We start from the raw sequence: 19118 nt of genomic DNA, 5'->3' as shown, positions 1-19118 counted from the left end.
GGTTCAAAAGGTATGAACACTTGTTCTCAAGGAAGTTGCCCTTGAGTCAGGAGACAGATAAGGGTTCCAAAAAGTCTTGCAAGGTGGTGGTACTTGTGCTAAACCTTGAAAGATGGGCTGGTATTCAAGAATGATGACCAGAGAAGAGTAATATATGCAGAGAGGACAGTGTCCCCTTTTAATGGCATGCCAAAAAGTACCTGACATTCAGAGGTAATTTAAAGGATTTGGTTCCCTTAGAATAAAGATTTTCTTGATAGGAGTAATGAAAAATAAGGTTGGAGAGACAGACCAGAATGCAGCCTATGTGGTCTTGAGTTATAAGAGTATGAGTTGGTGTCTTTTTGGATATGAGAGGTAAGAAAGGTGAAATAATAACAGTGGTGTTACTATTATTGGACAAAAGGCACTTAGGAAAGAGCCTGGTCTAAGAGATGATGCTCTGTTATTTCTGATGTAGTTAAAGTGAGGGACATTGATGCAAAGGTAGAAAGTCAGACCCAGAGCCCAGTGCAGAGGTTTAGTCTAGAACTGAAGGTTGGGAGGTCGTTGTTGGTATCTTGAGAACTGATGAGCTAGATAGTGAGAGGAAAAGAGGATACACTAGCCAAGAACAGTAGGGAAGGGCTGCATTTGGTGAGTGAGAGAAGGAGGCATGAAGGAGGCAGAGAGTGAGAATGATCGGAGGCATAGTGGAAGAGGACACTGCAGTATCAGAACAGTCATGGGATAATTTTTCCACCAAAGAAAGTCAATATTATGGAAACAACCTAAATGTCAATTGAAGGATGAATGGATAAAAAAGTGTGTGTGTGTATATATAAAATGGACTGTTCAGCTGTTAAAAAAAGAGACATCCTGCTGTTTGTGACCACATGACTGAATGTTGAGGGCATTATGCGAAGTGAGATAACTCAGAAACAACAAATACTGTATGTTCTGTCTTATATGTGGAATCTAAAAAAGCCAAACTCATAGAAGCAAAGAGTAGAATGGTGATTACCAGGTGCCAGGGCTTTGGGGAAGAGGGAGATGTTGGTTGAAGGGTACAGACCCCTAGTAAGTTCTGGACATCTTTTATACACTATGGTTGACTATATTATATTGAAAGTTATTGAGAGTAGATCTTAACATTAATGTGTTACTGTTAACACACATGCATGCTCACACACAAAAGGTAATTATATGGGGGGATGCGAGCGTGCTTAGTCATGTCCGACTCTGTGACCCCATGACTGTAGCCTGCCAGGCTCCTCTGTCCATGGGATTTCTCAGGCAAGAATACTGGAGTGGGTTGCCATTCCCTTCTCCAGGGGATCTTCCTGACCTAGGGCTCAAACTAGGGTCTCCTGCAACTCCTGCCTTGGCAGGTGGATTCTTTTACTACTGAGCCATGGATAGAGGTATTGACATTATTGTGGTAACCATTTCATAATATATACACACATGTATCAAATCATCACATTGTATGCTTTAAACTTACAGAGCATCTGAGTAATAATCTCAACAAAGCCGGGGGTGGGGGGGTATAGAAAGAATCAAATGTATTAAATGCTTATAGAAGTGAAGGAGAATGAGAAGAGGTTGTTCGGACTCAGTGACTTCCTGAGATTTCAGTGTCAAAGAATAGGGGAAGTGCTCGAGGATCTGCATGGTGTTAAAGCTTAGTAGTACTCTTGCCTGGAAAATCCCATGGGCGGAGGAGCCTGGTAGGCTGCAGTCTATGGGGTCGTGAAGAGTCGGACACGACTAAGCGACTTCACTTTCACTTTTCACTTTCATGCATTGCAGAAGGAAATGGCAACCCACTCCAGTGTTCTTGCCTGGAGAATCCCAGGGACAGGGGAGCCTGGTGGGCTGCCGTCTATGGGGTCACACAGAGTTGGACACGACTGAAGCGACTTAGCAGCAGCAGCAATGTTAGGACAGCTGCAAAGTTTGGTAGTAAATTCAAAGGGGAGGAAAACAGTGTGTGAAGGCTTAGCAAGCTAGAGGGAAATTTGTTTTATATTTTTCATATTGAAGGAAAAAAAGAACCATAACTTTGAAATGATTAGTAGGCAGAGACCATGGGGAGAGTGAAGGAGGATGAAAGAATGAAGTTTAATTCCTGAAACTGTACTGTGGAGCCCAATATATTTTCCTGCCTGCAAAGAGATACATGTTAGTCTTGTAGAAAACATATTACATGTAGTTGCTTACGTTTATCTTTTTCCTTTTAAAGAAACAAAACCATGTTAGTGTGAATATGCCATTACTTCACTAATTTAGCAAATGCTGACTGAATGCTTGTTCCACATTTTGCTTGCTAGGTCTTAGGAATCCAGCAGAAAAAGAAGCAATATAGTCCCTCCCTCACGGTGCTCATAGATTACTAATTTAGATGTTATTTCACATTCTTTGCCGTCATTTAGGTTCAGCTACAGACTCTGCTTCAAAGCAAGTATGTGGAATATTTCATTGAGCAAGTCATAAGCTGGCAAAACAAATTAAACATAGCAGACTCCGTCATCTTTACTTGGATCGAAGTCCAGTGCACTTGGTCTCACCTAGAAAGCATCTTTGCTTGTTCAGAAGATATTCGAATCCAACTTGTGAAAGATGCTCAGAGATTTGACAGAGTAGATGCTGAATTTAAGGTTTGTGGGAGACAGGCTATTTTCTATCCCAACAACTTTTTCCAAATAAAAGACTGGTAAAGAAACATCTTTTTCTAAATAACGTAAAAGCCTTATATAAAGAAACATAATTTGGGTTGTTGAATTTATGAAATCTATATATGTAATCAGTATTTGCATTTCAGGAGACAAAAGTTAGGAAACTTCTCTGCGTGATGGGTCAGATCAATATTTTAGGCTTTGTGGTCGTATATGATCTCAGTCACAACTACTCAGGGCTGCCTTTGCCATGCGAAAGAAAACACAGACACAGCATCGATAGATGGGTGTGGCTGGCACCAGTAATAGACGCCAAACATTGAATTCCATATTATTTTTGTATGTTACAAAATATTAGATTCCTTTGATTTTTTTGCACTAGTTAAGGATGTAAGCATGAATGGATGTTGTCTTAACTTTGTGCTGTACAAACCCAGGCAGCAGACCTGATATTTCCCACAGACCATGAACTGGCTGCCCTGAAGTAGGCCTAGGAGACAGGTTCATCTTCACGAAGTAAGAGACTAGGGAGGGGAAGCCAATAGCAAAGTTACACTATCAGTTATTGGTTCGTTTCATAAGAGCCACAGAGAATACTTGAAAGTATTAGTCACTCAGTCCTGTCTGACTCTTTGTGACCCCATGGACTGTATCCCACCAGGCTCCACTGTCCATGGGATTCTCCAGGCAAGAGTACTAGAGTAGGTTGCCGTTTCCTTCTCCAGGGGATCTTCCTGATCCAGGGATCGAACCCGGGTCTCCTTCATTGCAGGCAGCTTCTTTACTGTCTGAGCCACCAGGGAAGCCCCAGAGAACAGATGGTGAGGTAATATAATAATAAATGATTTGAGAGACTTTAAGCAGAGAATAGTGGCTTTACCTTTTTATATAGAAATGGAGATGAATTATTTTCTCCCTGCTAGCTAAAGCAGAATATCCGAGGGATTCTATTTTGTTTAACTTTTAAGTGGGAAAGAATAGATAAATTGTTTAGTATTCATCTCTTTTAAATATGAATATATTCTTTAAGATTCTGGTTCTCTCTCTCTTAATGTTTTTGTTTGCTTGGTTTAGAAGATAGAAATTCTTCATGGACCCAGAGTGGTGGTAATGCTTATCAAATTTATATTGATAAAAACTATGTGATTACACTTTGTTTTTGATGTTCATCTAAAAGTTTAATAGCAGAACAGACATGGTGTTTGTCTCATTAACATTGCTTTCTTATACTTTGTTCTTCACTTTTTAATTCCCCAAAGGGATGAAAAACCTAGAAAAGTAATTTCTAATATCAATGGTTGCATGTTGTACTTTCACACAGGAATTAATGTTCAGAACAGCTAAAATAAAAAATGTTTTAGAGGCAACATGTGAGCTGCATCTCTATGAAAAACTTAAAGATTTACAGTACAGGTGAGAATACAACTACAAAGTGATCAATTTGTTATACTTTTGACATTTCTTTTGAATATCTAATAGTGTTTAATATCATGTTACTATAGATGCAACCTCTACTAATTTAAATTTTTGCTTATAGTTGTCTAGTTGCCTTTTACATATTAGGTGGTGTGTGTGTGTGTGTGTGTATAGTGATTTAATGCAACTACATCCAAATATATTTCTTTTCCAAGAGGGATATCATAATAGTAAAATAGAATATATTAAGTAGACAGTCAACATGAAAAAAAGATCAATGTGATTGATCGATTTTTTTTTTATCAGTGTCCTATAAATATTAAGTATCTACTGTATCCTAGGAACTGGGACTATACTCATATAAGTCCTTTGTTTTGTATATAATTAAATTATACTAGAAATTATCCTTTGACAGCATGTTAGTACTTTTGAAATCCTTGTCCTACAGGGCCTTTTATTCAAATAAAATTATACAACAGCTAGTGGTCACATGGAGAAGGCAATGGCACCCCACTCCAGTACTCTTGCCTGGGAAATCCCATGGACAGAGGAGCCTGGAAGGCTGCAGTCCGTGGGGTCGCTGAGGGTTGGACACGACTGAGCGACTTCACTTTCACTTTTCACTTTCATGCATTGCAGAAGGAAATGGCAACCCACTCCAGTGTTCTTGCCTGGAGAATCCCGGGGACGGGGGAGCCTGGTGGGCTGCCGTCTCTGGGGTCGCACAGAGTCAGACACGACTGAAGTGACTTGGCAGTAGCAGTGGTCACAAGAAAATTCTGACTTTTGATTTAAACCGGGCAGATCAGCTACTAAAAAAGAGCTTTGTGCAGAATAGTGATCACTTTTTATTACATGGTAGAGGAGCCTCTAGATAAAAATATATTGCATACAATTATTTCATAATCTGGTGGTTTTTTCAAGATAAAGTTGACCATCATTTTAGAAGTGTGGATTTCCACAGAAGTTAATTATTTCTTAGTTGGTGATTTTTGAGGGCTTGGTGGCTCTGCCTCTGGGTCTTCTCTGCTCTGCTAAGAACAGTAAAGTGGAAATGGTTCAGGGTGTAATGACATCCCTGAAAACCAGAGAGAATTGAAGCCACTTATATATTTTTTAGACATTCCATGGGAAAAAGAAAACCTTAAACCTGTTACATGTTGACTAAAGCACTTTGTGCTCAGGGTGAGTGATCCCAAACCCAGTCTTCTCTCCTGCTGTTGAGACGTGTCATTAAAATAAGTGACAATATATTGCACTTGAAAACATGTGGGTTGTTTTCAAATATCTTTTGATATTGATTTCTAACCTAATTCCACATTGACAAGAGAACAGTCTGTATGATTTCAGTACCTTTAGACCATGAGACTTTTGCACTTTGTTTTATGTCCCTGGATATGTTTAAGTATCTCTTAGATTATAGAAACTTGAAAAGAATCTGCATCCTACTGTTGTGTGAAATTGTATAAATCTTATGTTGAATTGGTTCATGGTGTTTTTCAGTTCTACTATATCCTTCTCCTTTACTATATATTCATTCTATTTTTAAGAGTTTGATATTGAAACTCCAACTAAAAATCTTGTCTAGTTAAAAATAATTGTATATTATAGTGGAACTATAAAAAAAAAGTGACAACAAGTAACACCAACTTAAATTTGATCTGTATTTAGTCTCAGCTAATGTGTGTGTGTGTGTGTATCTCCTTCTACTTGGCACAGCTTGTACATTAGTCACAAACGAGATGATGATGTTATAAGAGAAGGAGATAGGTGTCATGTTAAACAGTGAGCTTATTGAGATGAATGGACAGATTGAGACACTCTGGGTTTTGTTGACATTTTGATAACTGAATGGGCAAAATATGCTTACAATGATGTTTCATTCATACAGGCTCTCTCTTTGTGAAAAAGCTCTTGCTCAGTACCTGGAAACCAAGCGTTTGGCTTTCCCACGCTTCTATTTCATCTCTTCCACAGACTTACTTGACATTCTCTCAAAGGGAACTCAACCTACACAGGTAATATTGATTTTGAAAGCCTCATATTGTCCTTTGTTCACTAAGTAATGTCAGTTTCTCTATCATTGTCTAAATGCTACCTACCATGTCACATGTTCCAAAAGCCAGAAAATATGCAATAAAAATTCTTAATGTAGCAACAGAGAGATGTTAGATCAGTGCTAAAGGAACTAGGAAGGATGAGTACCTTGTCCTAGGTGAAGGGACACCGTACAAGTGTCTAGAAAGGAGAGCAAATGTACACGGCTTGGAGCCCTGCAAGAACTTAACGGAAGAAACACCACTTCCAAATCCCCAGAATTGTGGGACAAATACTGGGGCTCCATTGCCTGGTTCACAGTTTTCTTGGGAAGGACGGGGTCACCGGGGACAAGATCATAGCAGGTACCTTCTTTCAAAAACGTTGCCTCCAGGGTAACCCTTATAATTACTAAGCTGGGCTAGGCTTCAGTGCTTTTCAGAAGTGTATTGGGATAATTTCAGGCTCATCCTCCACCCTCTCATTTTCTCCTATGCATTCAAAAATAAGGTAGCACCCATGACAGTGGGCTTCCCTGGTGGCTCAGATGGTAAAGCGTCCGTCTACAATGCAGGAGACTCAGGTTCCAGCCCTGGGTTGGGAAGATCCCCTGGAGAAGGTAATGGCAATCCACTCCAGTACTATTGCCTGGAAAATCCCATGGACAGAGGAGCCTGGCAGGCTACAGTCCATGGGGTCGCAAAGAGTAGGACACGACTGAGCGACTTCACTTTCACCCATGACAGTATGTAAAGCAAATAAAAGAGGCAATTGTCTTTTGTAATCTGAGAGCACAGGTCAGAGAGAAACTTTGTGCAAATCCCCAAGCTCTGCTTCCCCTAAACATTTAGAGGATATTGCTTTTCATTATGTCTGTTTGGTTGTTCAGGATCTCAGAGTTGTTACAGCTGACACAGGTATATACTCCTGGGCTTGACCGCACATCACAGATTGTGCTTTACTTTTACAGGTTTGTCTCCAGGTTCTTTCTCTAGAAATTTTTATGCCATTTTCTTTGGGATATGTGTTAACCTCACACTACAGTTTCCTGAATTCTGATGTCCTGTGGACACAGTATTTATCTTCATTATTTCTCTCTCATTCGTTTCTCTTTTTTCAGTTGGAATATAATTGCTTTACAGTGTTTCAGTTTCTGCTGTACAACAGAGTCGGCTATGAGTATACATGTATCCCCTCCCTCTTGGACCTTCCTCCCTCCCCACCGCACCCCCCAATCCACCCATCTAGGTCATCGCAGAGCACTGAGCTGGGCTCCCTGTGCTCGGCAGCAGGTTGCCACTAGCTGTTTCACATGTGGTGGTGCATATATGTCAACCTTAATCTCCCAGTGTCGCACCGTCCCCTTCCCCACCTGTGTCCCCATGCCTGTGCTCTTCGTCTGCATCTCTGTTCCTGCCCTGCAGCGGGTTCATTTGCACCATTTTTAGAGATTCCACTTACATACATTAATGTACAATATATGTCTTTCTCTTTCTTCACGCTGTCTGACAGTCTCTAGGCCCATCCACTCATCTATGAATGACTCAGGTCCCTTTCTTTTTATGACTGAGTAGTACTCCACTGTATGTATGCACCGCATCTTAATCCATGCATCTGTTGATGGACATTTGGGTTGATTCCATGTCTTGGCTACTGTAAACAGTGTTTCAGTGAACACTGGGGGGTCCATGTGTCTTTTTGAATTATGACTTTCTCAGGGTACATGCCCGGGAGTGGGATTGCAGGATTGTATCGTAGTTCTATTTTAGTTTTTCATGTGCCTCCATAGTGTTTTTCATAGTTGTTGTACCTGTTTACATCCCCACCAACAGTATAGGAGGGTTGCCTTTTTTCTACACCCTCTCTAGCATTTATTGTTTGTACACTTTCTGATGACGGCCATTCTGACCAGGTGAGGTGATACCTCGTTGTAGTTTTGATCTGCAGTTCTCTAAATGATTATGATGTTGCCCATCTTTTCGTGTGCCTCTTGGCCATCTGTATGTCCTTGTAGAAATGTTTATGTAGATCTTCTGCCCTTTTTTTGATTGGGTTTTTGCTGTTTTGTTATTGAGCTGCATGAGCTATTTGTGTATTTTGGAAATAAATCCTTTGTTTGCTTTGTTTTCAAATGTTTTGTCCTATCCTGAGAGTTATCTTTTTGGCTTGTTTATGGTTTCCTTTGTTGAGCAGAAGCTTTTAAGTTTCAGTTCAGTTCAGTTGCTCAGTCGTGTCCGACTCTTTGTGACCCCATGGATCGCAGCACGCCAGGCTTCCCTGTCCAACTCCCAGAGTTCACTCAGACTCATGTCCATCGAGTCAGTGATGCCATCCAGCCATCTCATCCTCTGTCATCCCCTTCTCCTCCTGCCCCCAATCCCTCCCAGCATCAGAGACTTTTCCAATGAGTCAACTCTTCGCATGAGGTGGCCAAAGTACTGAAGTTTCAGCTTTAGCATCATTCCTTCCAAAGAAATCCCAGGGCTGATCTCCTTTAGAATGGACTGGTTGGATCTCCTTGCAGTCCAAGGGACTCTCAAAAGTCTTCTCCAACAGCACAGTTCAAACGCATCAATTCTTTGGCGCTCAGCTTTCTTCACTGTCAATAAATAGTTTCATTTTTTGTTTTCATTTCATTTCTCTAGGAGGAGGGTCAAAAAAATAATCTGTGATTTATGTCAAAGAATGTTCTTCCTATGTTTTCCTCTGAGAGTTTTATAGTGTCTTGTCTTACACTTAGATCTTTAATCCATATTGAGTTTAATTTGCATATAGTGTTAAGTAGTGTTGTAATTTCATTCTTTAGGTGTAGCTGTCCAGGTTTCCCAGCACCACTTACTGAAGAGACTGTTTTTTCCATTGTATATTCTTGCCTCCTTTGTCATAGGTTAGGTGACCATAGGTGGATTTATTTTGGGGCTTTCTACCCTGTACCTCTGCTGTCCTAGGGTGACGATATGAGATAAAGGGTGTCATATCCTATTCCAGGTATATGTTCCTAAACACTTGAAAATTTGAAATACTTAGAATTCTGAATTTTAACTCTGTAAATTAGGTGCATAAATCTGTAAGTAAGAATATGTCTTTTCTTTTATATTCTTTAAACATAATAAACACATGTGTGATATTTTATTGAACAGTATTACTTACCCAGAATATAGACATGAGACATTTCTATTTTTCTACAATTATTAATCTCAAATGTGCCCTGCTAAATCTCTTTACACTGAGTAGCAGATCCCTTTATAACACCTTGGGTAGGCATTGTAATGCTCCTGTCCCTTTTTCTTATTAATAATTAAAGAAACCCAAAGCAACTCAGCAAGATCTAGTTTAAAATTCCAAGCTCACCTCTGTGTCAGGACCAGTATTTTACATAAAGAACCTGGAGGTGAGATCTGTTATTTCTCCTCCCTATCGATTTATTTTGGGCAGGAGCGGGGGAGGGGTGTCATCTGTCAGTCATCGCCCTTTCTTAATGCATATCCCTGCTTCTCTGTTCAGCAGTGGCTGTTGACCTTGCCCCTTGACAGCCAGTACCCGCATCTGGGTCTCTTGTGGAACAGGAGCAAGTCCTCAGGACAGGGGAGCTTCCCATGGGTGTACACGCAGAGCCACGTCCGTCTCAGTGCTGCTAGTTCTCGCCCTTGGCCGTGTAGTCAGTCATCTGTTACGTCTTGTTCCTCCTTCCCACCTACACAGACGCGCGAAGTAGGGGCATGTCACCGCTGCACCTGCTGCAGGCACCCATGGACTCTGTGAGTGGTTCCCCAGCCCCACTCACTGGACAAATTAGAGGGCAGAGGTTGGGGAAACAGTCCTCCTCCTTGAAGCCCCACGAGGAGTGAGGAAAAGTCAGAGCATCCCCCTCTGGGCTGATAACTCACGGGTGTGAGGATGGCCATCTCTCTCTCTCCCCACCTCCCTGCTGTGCTTTCCCAGAAGGGGTGTGTGAAGGCAGATGATGGTAAGTTGTTGAGATGTGTCTTGTCAAACCCTGAAGGGACCAACTTGTCTTAATCCCTGTCTGCTCTCTTCAGAGCATGTGCGTGCCCAGTGCCTCTCTGTCCTTAATTGAAGTCCTAGGCAGGTGCTAGAGGAGCAGATGACTCACTGTATACTTGTCACCCATTCTGTGTCCTTTCAAATCATCAAAAAGTGCTTCATGCGTTAGACATGCTTGTTGGCTCACAGATATATGTATCCCTGATGCCAACTGCTGTTTTTCCATATCCTTCCTAAATTATAGGATGAGGTTTTCCATTTTTTAAAAAGTAAACTTAAAAGATGTACCTTTAAAATAATTCTGTTTATTTTCACAGTATCACTTCAGTACTTTAGTGTTACCTTTCATATCACTGTGATTAGATAAGTCTTCTTGTCTGCTTCATTCACAGCATTTGAATTGTAAGTTCTAAACCCCCGAACCTCAGGTGCATTTCTCAGTTCTAGTAACACTCTTTAATGTAGGGCTGGTAATGCCAGGCATTAAAAAGATCTTAAATTTTAATGTAGCTGAATATTAAAGTCACAGCAGAGGGAGTCTCCGGAATGGCTCACAGCCATGCTAATGAGTACCAGCCATGGTGCCATCTATACCATATCAACAAAAGGAGGTAGGATATTTCTGCTTACTCGCTGAATGGGTCTGTCTGACTATGTAGCTCCCGGGTAAATGCAGTCTACAGTTCCCGTGACCTGCCAGCTTTGAAATGATTCAATTTTTGAAACATTTTGAAATTTGAGGTACACTATTTCAAATTTGCTCAAAATTTGACTTCATTGAGATCTTTTTGTTCCATGAATTAAACCTTGAACAGTTCAATTTCACATCAAATGTCATCACACTTTTAGGAAAGGGTCCTTATTAGGGAAAGGGTTTAGCTGCCCCTGAGGTGTGAGTACCACCAGCGAGTGACTTGCTGGGGCAGAGGATTGAAAAAGTGCTAAGGATGAGTTGAGTCATCTTGAGCCACAGTCAGCTTCTTTCCCTACAGTGTTTCTGCCAAATCAAGGTGTGATCTCAACTCTTGGTCACTTACCGTAGAAGAGTTAATGCTTATGGCTGTTATGCCAAAGGGCCTAGCCTTCCTGCACTCTCTTTCACTATTAGAATCAGTTTCAGGCCGCCAGACACAGCTTTTCCGTCTCTGCCTTTTGTGCTAACATCCTGAATGTGCTCCCTGTAGTGTGACGGACATAACGTGGCAACTGCAGCTTATAGGATAACAATGCAGTGGGCCTTTGTGGGCAGATGACTCATGTTGACATCTTGTGAATGACTTGAATTCTTCAGGTTCCCCTCCTCCGCCCACTACACTCAATTTAAGAGTGTTGGTCCAAGTGAGGGTTTCTGCAGTTGATGTGGAATTTGATCAGCCTGGACACATCAGCTAGGGGAGGACTGATATTACTACATCCTGCATTCTGTAAGCAGAAATGCCCAGTTTAAGGTACTTCAGGTGGAATGTCAGAGTGACGACATCAGTGCATCTAAAATGCCTTCAGTGGTTTTTTAGCTCTCAGTAAGTTTGGTTAAGGTCAGGTTTTAAAGATTTTTCTCCTAGAATTCATCCTGACTTCCCAGTCTCATAGATTATCTCAAGGCCTGAGGATAGGGCTGTGCCATGTAACTTAAGTGGTCAGAAGTTTCTGGTGGTTGCTTGTGGAAACACAAACTTAGAGGTGTCCTTGCAGGGTTAATGGACATGGAGTAGTAATTATGCAGTTGCACATGATTCAGTATTAACATTCTGTGATTCTTCTCCTGCTTAGAAAAACATCCTTTTGTATTTTTCAAGTAAAGCAAGTATAGTGGTTAAAGTCAGCCTGGGTAACATCAGTTGCCCTGGGGTGCCCTCCCAGGTTGTAATACAATGTCTAAAAATAGCAGACAACCAGTTTTTAGCCACTGGTTGCTTATGACCTGAAAGATCTTTCTGTCCTGGAAGAGTTGGCATGTTTTCTCATCCTTCATTGTCTATGTGATGATGAGTGAAAACTTCCCCATGTTGGAGCTATACTATAGAAAGACACACTTTCTATGTGATCAGCCGCATTTGTGTTGCATGACGGAGGTAGCCGTGGACCACATGTGGCTAATGGGCACTTGAGATGTGACAACTGAGAAACTGAATTTTTAACTACAATGTGTTAGAGTTGATCTTTGATTCAGTTATTGGAAAACATAAAGTTGAAACAACTTGAGTGTGAATCTACTCTCTCAACTGCATATCTTATGAAACATAGAGACAGATCAAGTATGTCTGATGAAGAATCCAAACTGAGATAAGCTATAAATGCAAAATATGCACCTGGTTTCAAAGACTTAAAGAATGTAAACTATCTCATTAGTACCTCTTCTATTAATTATATATTGAGGTGACAATACTTTGGATATACTAGGTCAAATAAAGCACGTTAGAATTAATTTTGCCTGTTTCTTTTTACCTGTTTTAATGTGACTCCCAGAAAGCCACTGCTATGTCAGTTGAGGCTACAATTTTCTAAATGACAAGATCAGGAAATATACATACTCAGAAATGTTGATTGTTTGCATCAAAAATATCCTTCATGGCATCAGACCAAATCTATGTAAGAAGAAGTCTGCCAACTTGTCTTTTGAGAAGTCCCCAAATTGCAGTATGAGGCAGATGGCACTCAACTGATACCCTTAATAGTCTGTCAATATTGGCACTTGGACAGGTGCTTGTGAGAAATGGGCTTAGTATTAGGTAATAAAAAGGACTTCTGGATCTTCAAGGGGCAAATGTCTGAAACCCTGCATCCCCACAAGCACAGTATACTTCTTGATAGTGCTTCCGCTTGGTTATCTCTGTGATGGAGTGAAGGTGCCTCAGGATCTGAATCTCAGGAATCAGGGTGATGCAGCTCAACAATCACTAATGGTGAGTCACAGCCTTCTTGACAAGGATTAGTCCTCCTGAGACAGTAAAGAGAGGGATTCTGCTGGCAGTCCAGTGGTTAGGCCTCCATGCTTCCACTACAGGGAGCACGGGTTTGATCTGTGGTTAGGGAACTAAGTTCCTGCAAGGCATGTGGCACAGCCAAAAATAACATAAGATAAACTAGTATGTCTTAGACAATCCAGAGTGAAAAGGTTGAAGATGCAAGTAGTTAGTTAGCCACATGTAAGAGTGAATGAGTTTTCGCTGAGATAAAAAAAGGTTCCAACTTTTCTATGGGGGGTAGAAGGTTGGAGGGCTCGTAGGTACCTGCAGTGGAGGGAGGCTGTTGTCCTTGAGTTTAGGCTGGCGCTGAGGAGGGAACAAAGGAAGAGGCGGGAAAAGAGAACGGACACAGAAGATGGTCATGGTTTTGACTGCCTTGCCATTACCTCTACTTACCTTCAGCTGAACAGCAAGCTGTTTGTCTAAGTGTAGTTTATTATACAAGTTGCCAGTGAGAACAGCTCCACTTGGTATGCATGCACGCATGCTTAGTCACTGCAGTCATGTCCAACTCTGTGATCCCATGGACTGTAGCCCACCAGGCTCCTCTGTCCATGGGGTTTCCCAGGCAAGCATACTGAAGTGGATTGTCAGTATAACTTAGGACTGTGTTGCATTTCAAATGGATGCCTCTGTATAAAGGTGGCCTTGTACTCGGATGACTTAGGCATTTATGCATATGACCAGAAAATAGACAATCAGTTTTTAAATAGAGTCATAAATTATATATCTAGTAGGGATTATCCTTGATCATACTTGCGAAATGGTTAACATACTGCTAACTACAGGTTATATAACATATATATATTTTTTTCATTTTACCAATATGTTGCCACTGCTTAGAATTCTGTTGGAGCTCTTTTATTGGAATTCCTTCCACAGCCAGTTTATAAGTTACACAACAAAATCAGGGTCATTATAATGCAGGATTAAAATACCACTTACTGTAACAAGATACAAAATTGTCTTATAAATTTGGGATCCCACTGCTAAAGTCTTAGGCTTTGCTGTGGAATCTGAAACTCCTGATCCTGGCTTTTGTTTGCTGTCGGGTTTTTCAGCTCCAACTTAAATTCAATGGGCAGGGTTTCTGGCTCTAAAACGTTAGCTTTTCTTTTTTATAAAAATGGAGTGTAATTGCTTTACAATGTTGCGTTAGTTTCTACTGAACAGTGAAATGAATCAGCTATACATGTACATATATCCGCTCCCTCTTAGACCTTTCTCCCACCCCTCCCCTGTCCCGCCCATCGAGGTCATCACAGAGCCCTGAGCTGGGCTCTCAGGTTGCCACTATGTGGATATGGTGGTGTATATGTGTCGGGTTAATCTGCCAGTTTACCCCGCCCTCCCCTTTCCCACCTGCAGCCACATGTCCGTTCTCTCTGTGTCTCTGTTCCTGTCCTGCAACTAGGTTCATCTGCACCATTTTTCTAGATTCTACATACATGCCTTAATGTATGATATTTGATTTTTTTCTTTCTGACTTCACTCTGTATGCCAGACTTTAGGGCCATCCACATTGCTACAGTTGACCCAGTTTCGTTTCTTTTTATGGCTGCTTAATATTGTGTTGTATATATGTACCAGGTCTTCTTTATCCTTTCATCTGTTGATGGACATTTAGGTTGCTTCCATGTCTTGACTATTGTAAATAGTGTTGCAGTGAACACTGGGGGTCCATGTGTCTCTTTGAATAATGTTTTTCTCAGGGTATGTGCCCAGGAGTGGGGTTGCAGAGTTGTATTGTAGTTCTCTGTTTAGTTTTTTTTTTTTTTTTTCACTGTACCTCCATACTGTAGCTCTTCATAGTGGTCGTACCAACTTACATTCCTACCAACAGTGTAGGAGGTTTCTCTTTTCTCTATACCCTCTCCAGCATTTATTGTTTGTAGAATTTTTGATGATGGCCATTTTGACTGGTATAAAATTATAGCTCATTATAGTTTTGATTTGCATTTCTCTGATAATTAGTGATACTGAGCATCTTTTCATATGCCTTTTGAACATGTATCTTCATTGGGAAAATGTCTATTTAGATCTTCTGACCTTTTTTGATTATTTTTTGAACATAGAGCTGCATGAGCTGTTTGTCTATTTTAGAGATTAATCCCTTGTGGCTTACTTTGTTTGCCAACATTTTCTCCCATTCTGTGGGTTCTCTTTTTGTTTTATTGATGGTTTCCTTTACTGTGCAAAAGTCTTTAAGTTTAATTAGGTCTCATTTGTTTATTTTTGTTTTTATTTTTATTACTCTAGGGGGTGGATCCAAAAAGATATTGCTCCGATTTATGTCAGGGAATGTTCTGCCTATGTTTTCCTCTAAGAGTTTTATAGTACTAGCCTTACATTTACGTCTTTGATCCATTTTAAGTTTACTTTTGTGTCTGGTGTTAGAGAATGTTCTAATTTCATTCTTCCACATGCAACTGTACAGTTTTCCCAGCACCACTTACTGAAGAGACTGTCTTTTCTCCATTGTGTATTCTTGCCTTGTTTGTCATGGATTTGTTGACCACAGGTGCATGGATTTGTCTCTGAACTTCCCGTTCGGTTCCATTGCTCTACGTTTCTCTTTCTGTGCCAGCACTGTACTGTTCTGACTACTCTAGCTTTGCAGTATAGTCTGAAGTCAGGGGCCTGTTTCCCCCAGCTCCATTTTTCTTTCTCAGCATTGCTTTGGCTATTCTGTGTCTTACGTGTTTCCATACAAATTAAAAACCAAAAGTTGTTCTAGTTCTGTGAAAAGTACCATTGGTAAATTGATAGAGATTGCACTGAATCTGTAGATTGCCATGGGTAGTACAGTCATTTTGACAACACTGATTCTTCCAATCCAAGAACATGGTATATCTTTCCATCTGTTTGTGTCATCTTTGATTTCTTTCTCCAGTGTCATATAGTTTTCATAGTAGTGGTCTTTTGCCTCTTTAGGTAGGTTTATTTATAGGTATTTTATTCTTTTTGATGTGGTTAAAAAAAAAAAGGGGGATTGTTACCTTAATTTCTCTTTCTGATATTTTGTTATTAATATGTAGGAATACAAGAGATTTCTGTGTATTAATTCTTTTTTTGGCTGCACCATTTGGCTTGCAGGATTTTAGTTCCCCTGCCAGGGTTTGAACCCACACCCTTGGTAGTAAAAGCTGGGAGTCCCCTCTACTGGACCACCATGGGATCCCCTTAATTTTGTATCCTGCACCTTTACTGAATTCGCTGATATGCTCTAGTAGTTTTCTGATAGCATCTTTAGGATTTTCTATGTATAGTGTCACGTCATCTGACAGTTTTACTTCTTTGCCAGTTTGGATTCCTTTTATTTGTTTATTTTTCTTCTTCTCTGACTGCCGTGGCTAGGACTTGCAAAACTATGTGGAATAAAAGTGAAGACAGTAGACATCTATTCTTATTCCTGGTCTTAGAGGGGATGCTTTCAGCTTTTCACTGTTGAGAATGATGTTAGCTGTGAGTTTGTTGTATATGACCTTTATTATGTAATGTCCATTTTTGAGAGGAGGAACTAGTGACTGACATGGGCCATGAGGAGTTTTCTGGGTACAGATATATTCAGTTTCTTAATTGTCTCAGTGTTTACCAGAGTTTTTTTCACTTTGCTAAAATTTATTAAGCTATACACATATGATTTTTTTTACTTTTCTCTGTATTATATTTTAAAAGGTTATTGAAAACTCAGTTTGTGTTGTCAGCACACTTATATACATTTATATACACATGCTAAAAATGTTTAGGAAGAAATACAGAAGCAGCATTGATAATATAGTTATATCCAAGTTATATTAATAAATGCAAAGTCAAATGGCAAAATAGTATGTATACTATGATTTTAGTTTTGGTAAAAGCAAACCAGGTAATATCTGATACCTAATATTAACTATAATGGTTTACAAAATTTATGAAAAACTAATATAATCTTTGCTGGGAAAGACTGAGGGCAAGAGGAGAAGGGTGCAACAGAGAATGAGATGGTTGGGTGGCATTATTGACTCAATGGACACGAGGTTGAACAAACTCTGGGAGATAATGAAGGACAAGGAAGTCTGGCATGCTACAATTCATGGAGTCACAAAGAGTTGAACATGACTTAGCGACTGAACAACAACAAATATGGTTTTTCTGAATTATATAATTGCATGTTTGCTACTGAAAATTTGAAAAATAGAGAAATATAGAAGATCAGAATATTATTAACATTACATTTGAATGTTATGGTGAGGTTTTTTTTTCTGTGTTTGTGTAGGTCAGAACATTATATTTAATAAAAATTGAAATATTCTTTTACAATATGATGTTTAATGTCTGTAGAAGTTATCATTGCATGAAAGTGCTATAGCTGATTAAACCTATTCCTAAAAGTTTTTTTGCATATTTAGACTTCAAACAATGATATGTGCCCATGTACTATATACTATTATTAAAAATATAAAACACTATAACCAACTACTCAACATTTTGGCAGGCTTAAATTTTTGTACATGTAAGAGCAATAGACTCATTTTTCTCTTGTTCCAGAGGATAATATTCACAATAGATAAGACTGCTTACATTTTGGACGTTATATACTTCTCACAAATACTATCATGAGTATTACCATCATTATGAATAAATGAGTTAATTATTATGTATGCGTGAACTCTGAGGTGTTCACCATGCCAGGAGTGACATTAAGACTTTGTGTCTGTTTTATCTCTGTTAATCAGCAGCAGCATCTTTCATAGATGGGCAAATATGCAATGAAATATAAGCAGAAAGCAATGGGGAAAGCTTTGAGAATGTATGATAGCCATACAGAGAAGTTAGTACAGAGCAATACACGGAAACTATGCATAGACAGCTGTGTAGAAGCTGCGTAATTTCATTTTCTTCCCTTTGTTCTCTAGGTGAACATAGACTGTTGATCTGATCATTGTATTAGTTTTCATTTTAAATTATAAAATTACTGAGATGAGTAGTTTTTTTTTTTTACTTTATTTACAGATAAATGAAAATTCTTAAAAAGGCAGTTCTCCTTGTGCAGAAATCTTAAAAATATTAATTTCAGTTATCAAGGATTGAGTATATAACTCCATTCCCCCCAATAACATGGTTCACATTTCACATACTATGGTGTGTTAGCTATGACCGATCTTGAGAAGCACAAACTTAATTGCTGGTTCCTCAGTCCACAAAAATCACCACGTGAATGACAGATGTACATCTTGACACATGATCGGTAATGTCACACTTTTCAAAGTCTGTCTGTGGTTGGCCATCACACATTTGCTGTTCAGTTCTCATGTAGTCAGCAGAGACCATAGTGTGCTACAAATTTGTCCCCAGAGAAGAACCCACCTGCTATTTTATTAAAATACACCATCAAAAGAGAGAATTAGTGATGAAGTTGAAAGTGTAGCAAAGAAGTGAAAATTGCTAACACTAAAGTGAAATTTGAATCATAAATGTAGTTATGGACGAAAAAGCTGAATGTAGAAATGACATCACCTTTTGAAAGATTCTAGATATGCAGCCAGAGGACTATAGTGAAAATGAACTTGTCAAAACAAATGTAAACAGTGGTTGAGATAAAAAGGAGGAAGATGTCCCAAAGGTAGTGATAGCCCCCCCAAAAAAAAAATCCACATTAAAGAAACTCTTAGAAATAACAGGACACAGGCTGCAAAGAATGAAATGTTGGCAGCTGATCCAGACGTCCAAAGGAACATGAAGCTTACACAAAGCACGGGAAAGATGCTCATTTGGTATCTGAAGTTATAAGAAGAGAAGCAGGAGGCAAGTGCTGTTTGAACTCCTCCTGATAAATTTCCTATAAAGAACTAAAACAATGTTTACTTTTTTAGTATTTTCAGTTAGTATACTAAATATTTATTTACAGTTTTTTATTTCCCTGTGCTTCTGTAACCAAGAGTGAGAGGGATTTTAATATTTTAACAAAAATTTTTCAAGGCCAGAGCACACTTGCATGTTTACCCATGGACTGTAGAGGTGGCACAGTTGTTCTTACAATCCTGCAGTACTGTCC

The 19118-nt window shown here is 39.6% G+C and overlaps 1 protein-coding gene across 1 annotated transcript in view; it reads left to right on the top strand.

Annotated features, from left to right (window-relative positions):
* DNAH11 (dynein axonemal heavy chain 11) overlaps positions 1-19118 on the top strand; it is a 354965-nt gene that overhangs the window by 73343 nt on the left and 262504 nt on the right. The window contains exons 26-28 of the mRNA XM_018047336.1: positions 2415-2639; positions 3979-4070; positions 5965-6091. Of these exons, the coding sequence (XP_017902825.1) occupies positions 2415-2639; positions 3979-4070; positions 5965-6091 (444 nt within the window). The remainder of the gene's footprint in view (positions 1-2414; positions 2640-3978; positions 4071-5964; positions 6092-19118) is intronic.

This window comes from Capra hircus, chromosome 4 (assembly GCF_001704415.2).
Source record: "Capra hircus breed San Clemente chromosome 4, ASM170441v1, whole genome shotgun sequence".
NCBI classification, from domain to species: Eukaryota; Metazoa; Chordata; class Mammalia; order Artiodactyla; family Bovidae; genus Capra; species Capra hircus.
Note: the sequence above shows the minus strand (reverse complement) of the source record. Positions and strands in the feature narration are given on the sequence as shown.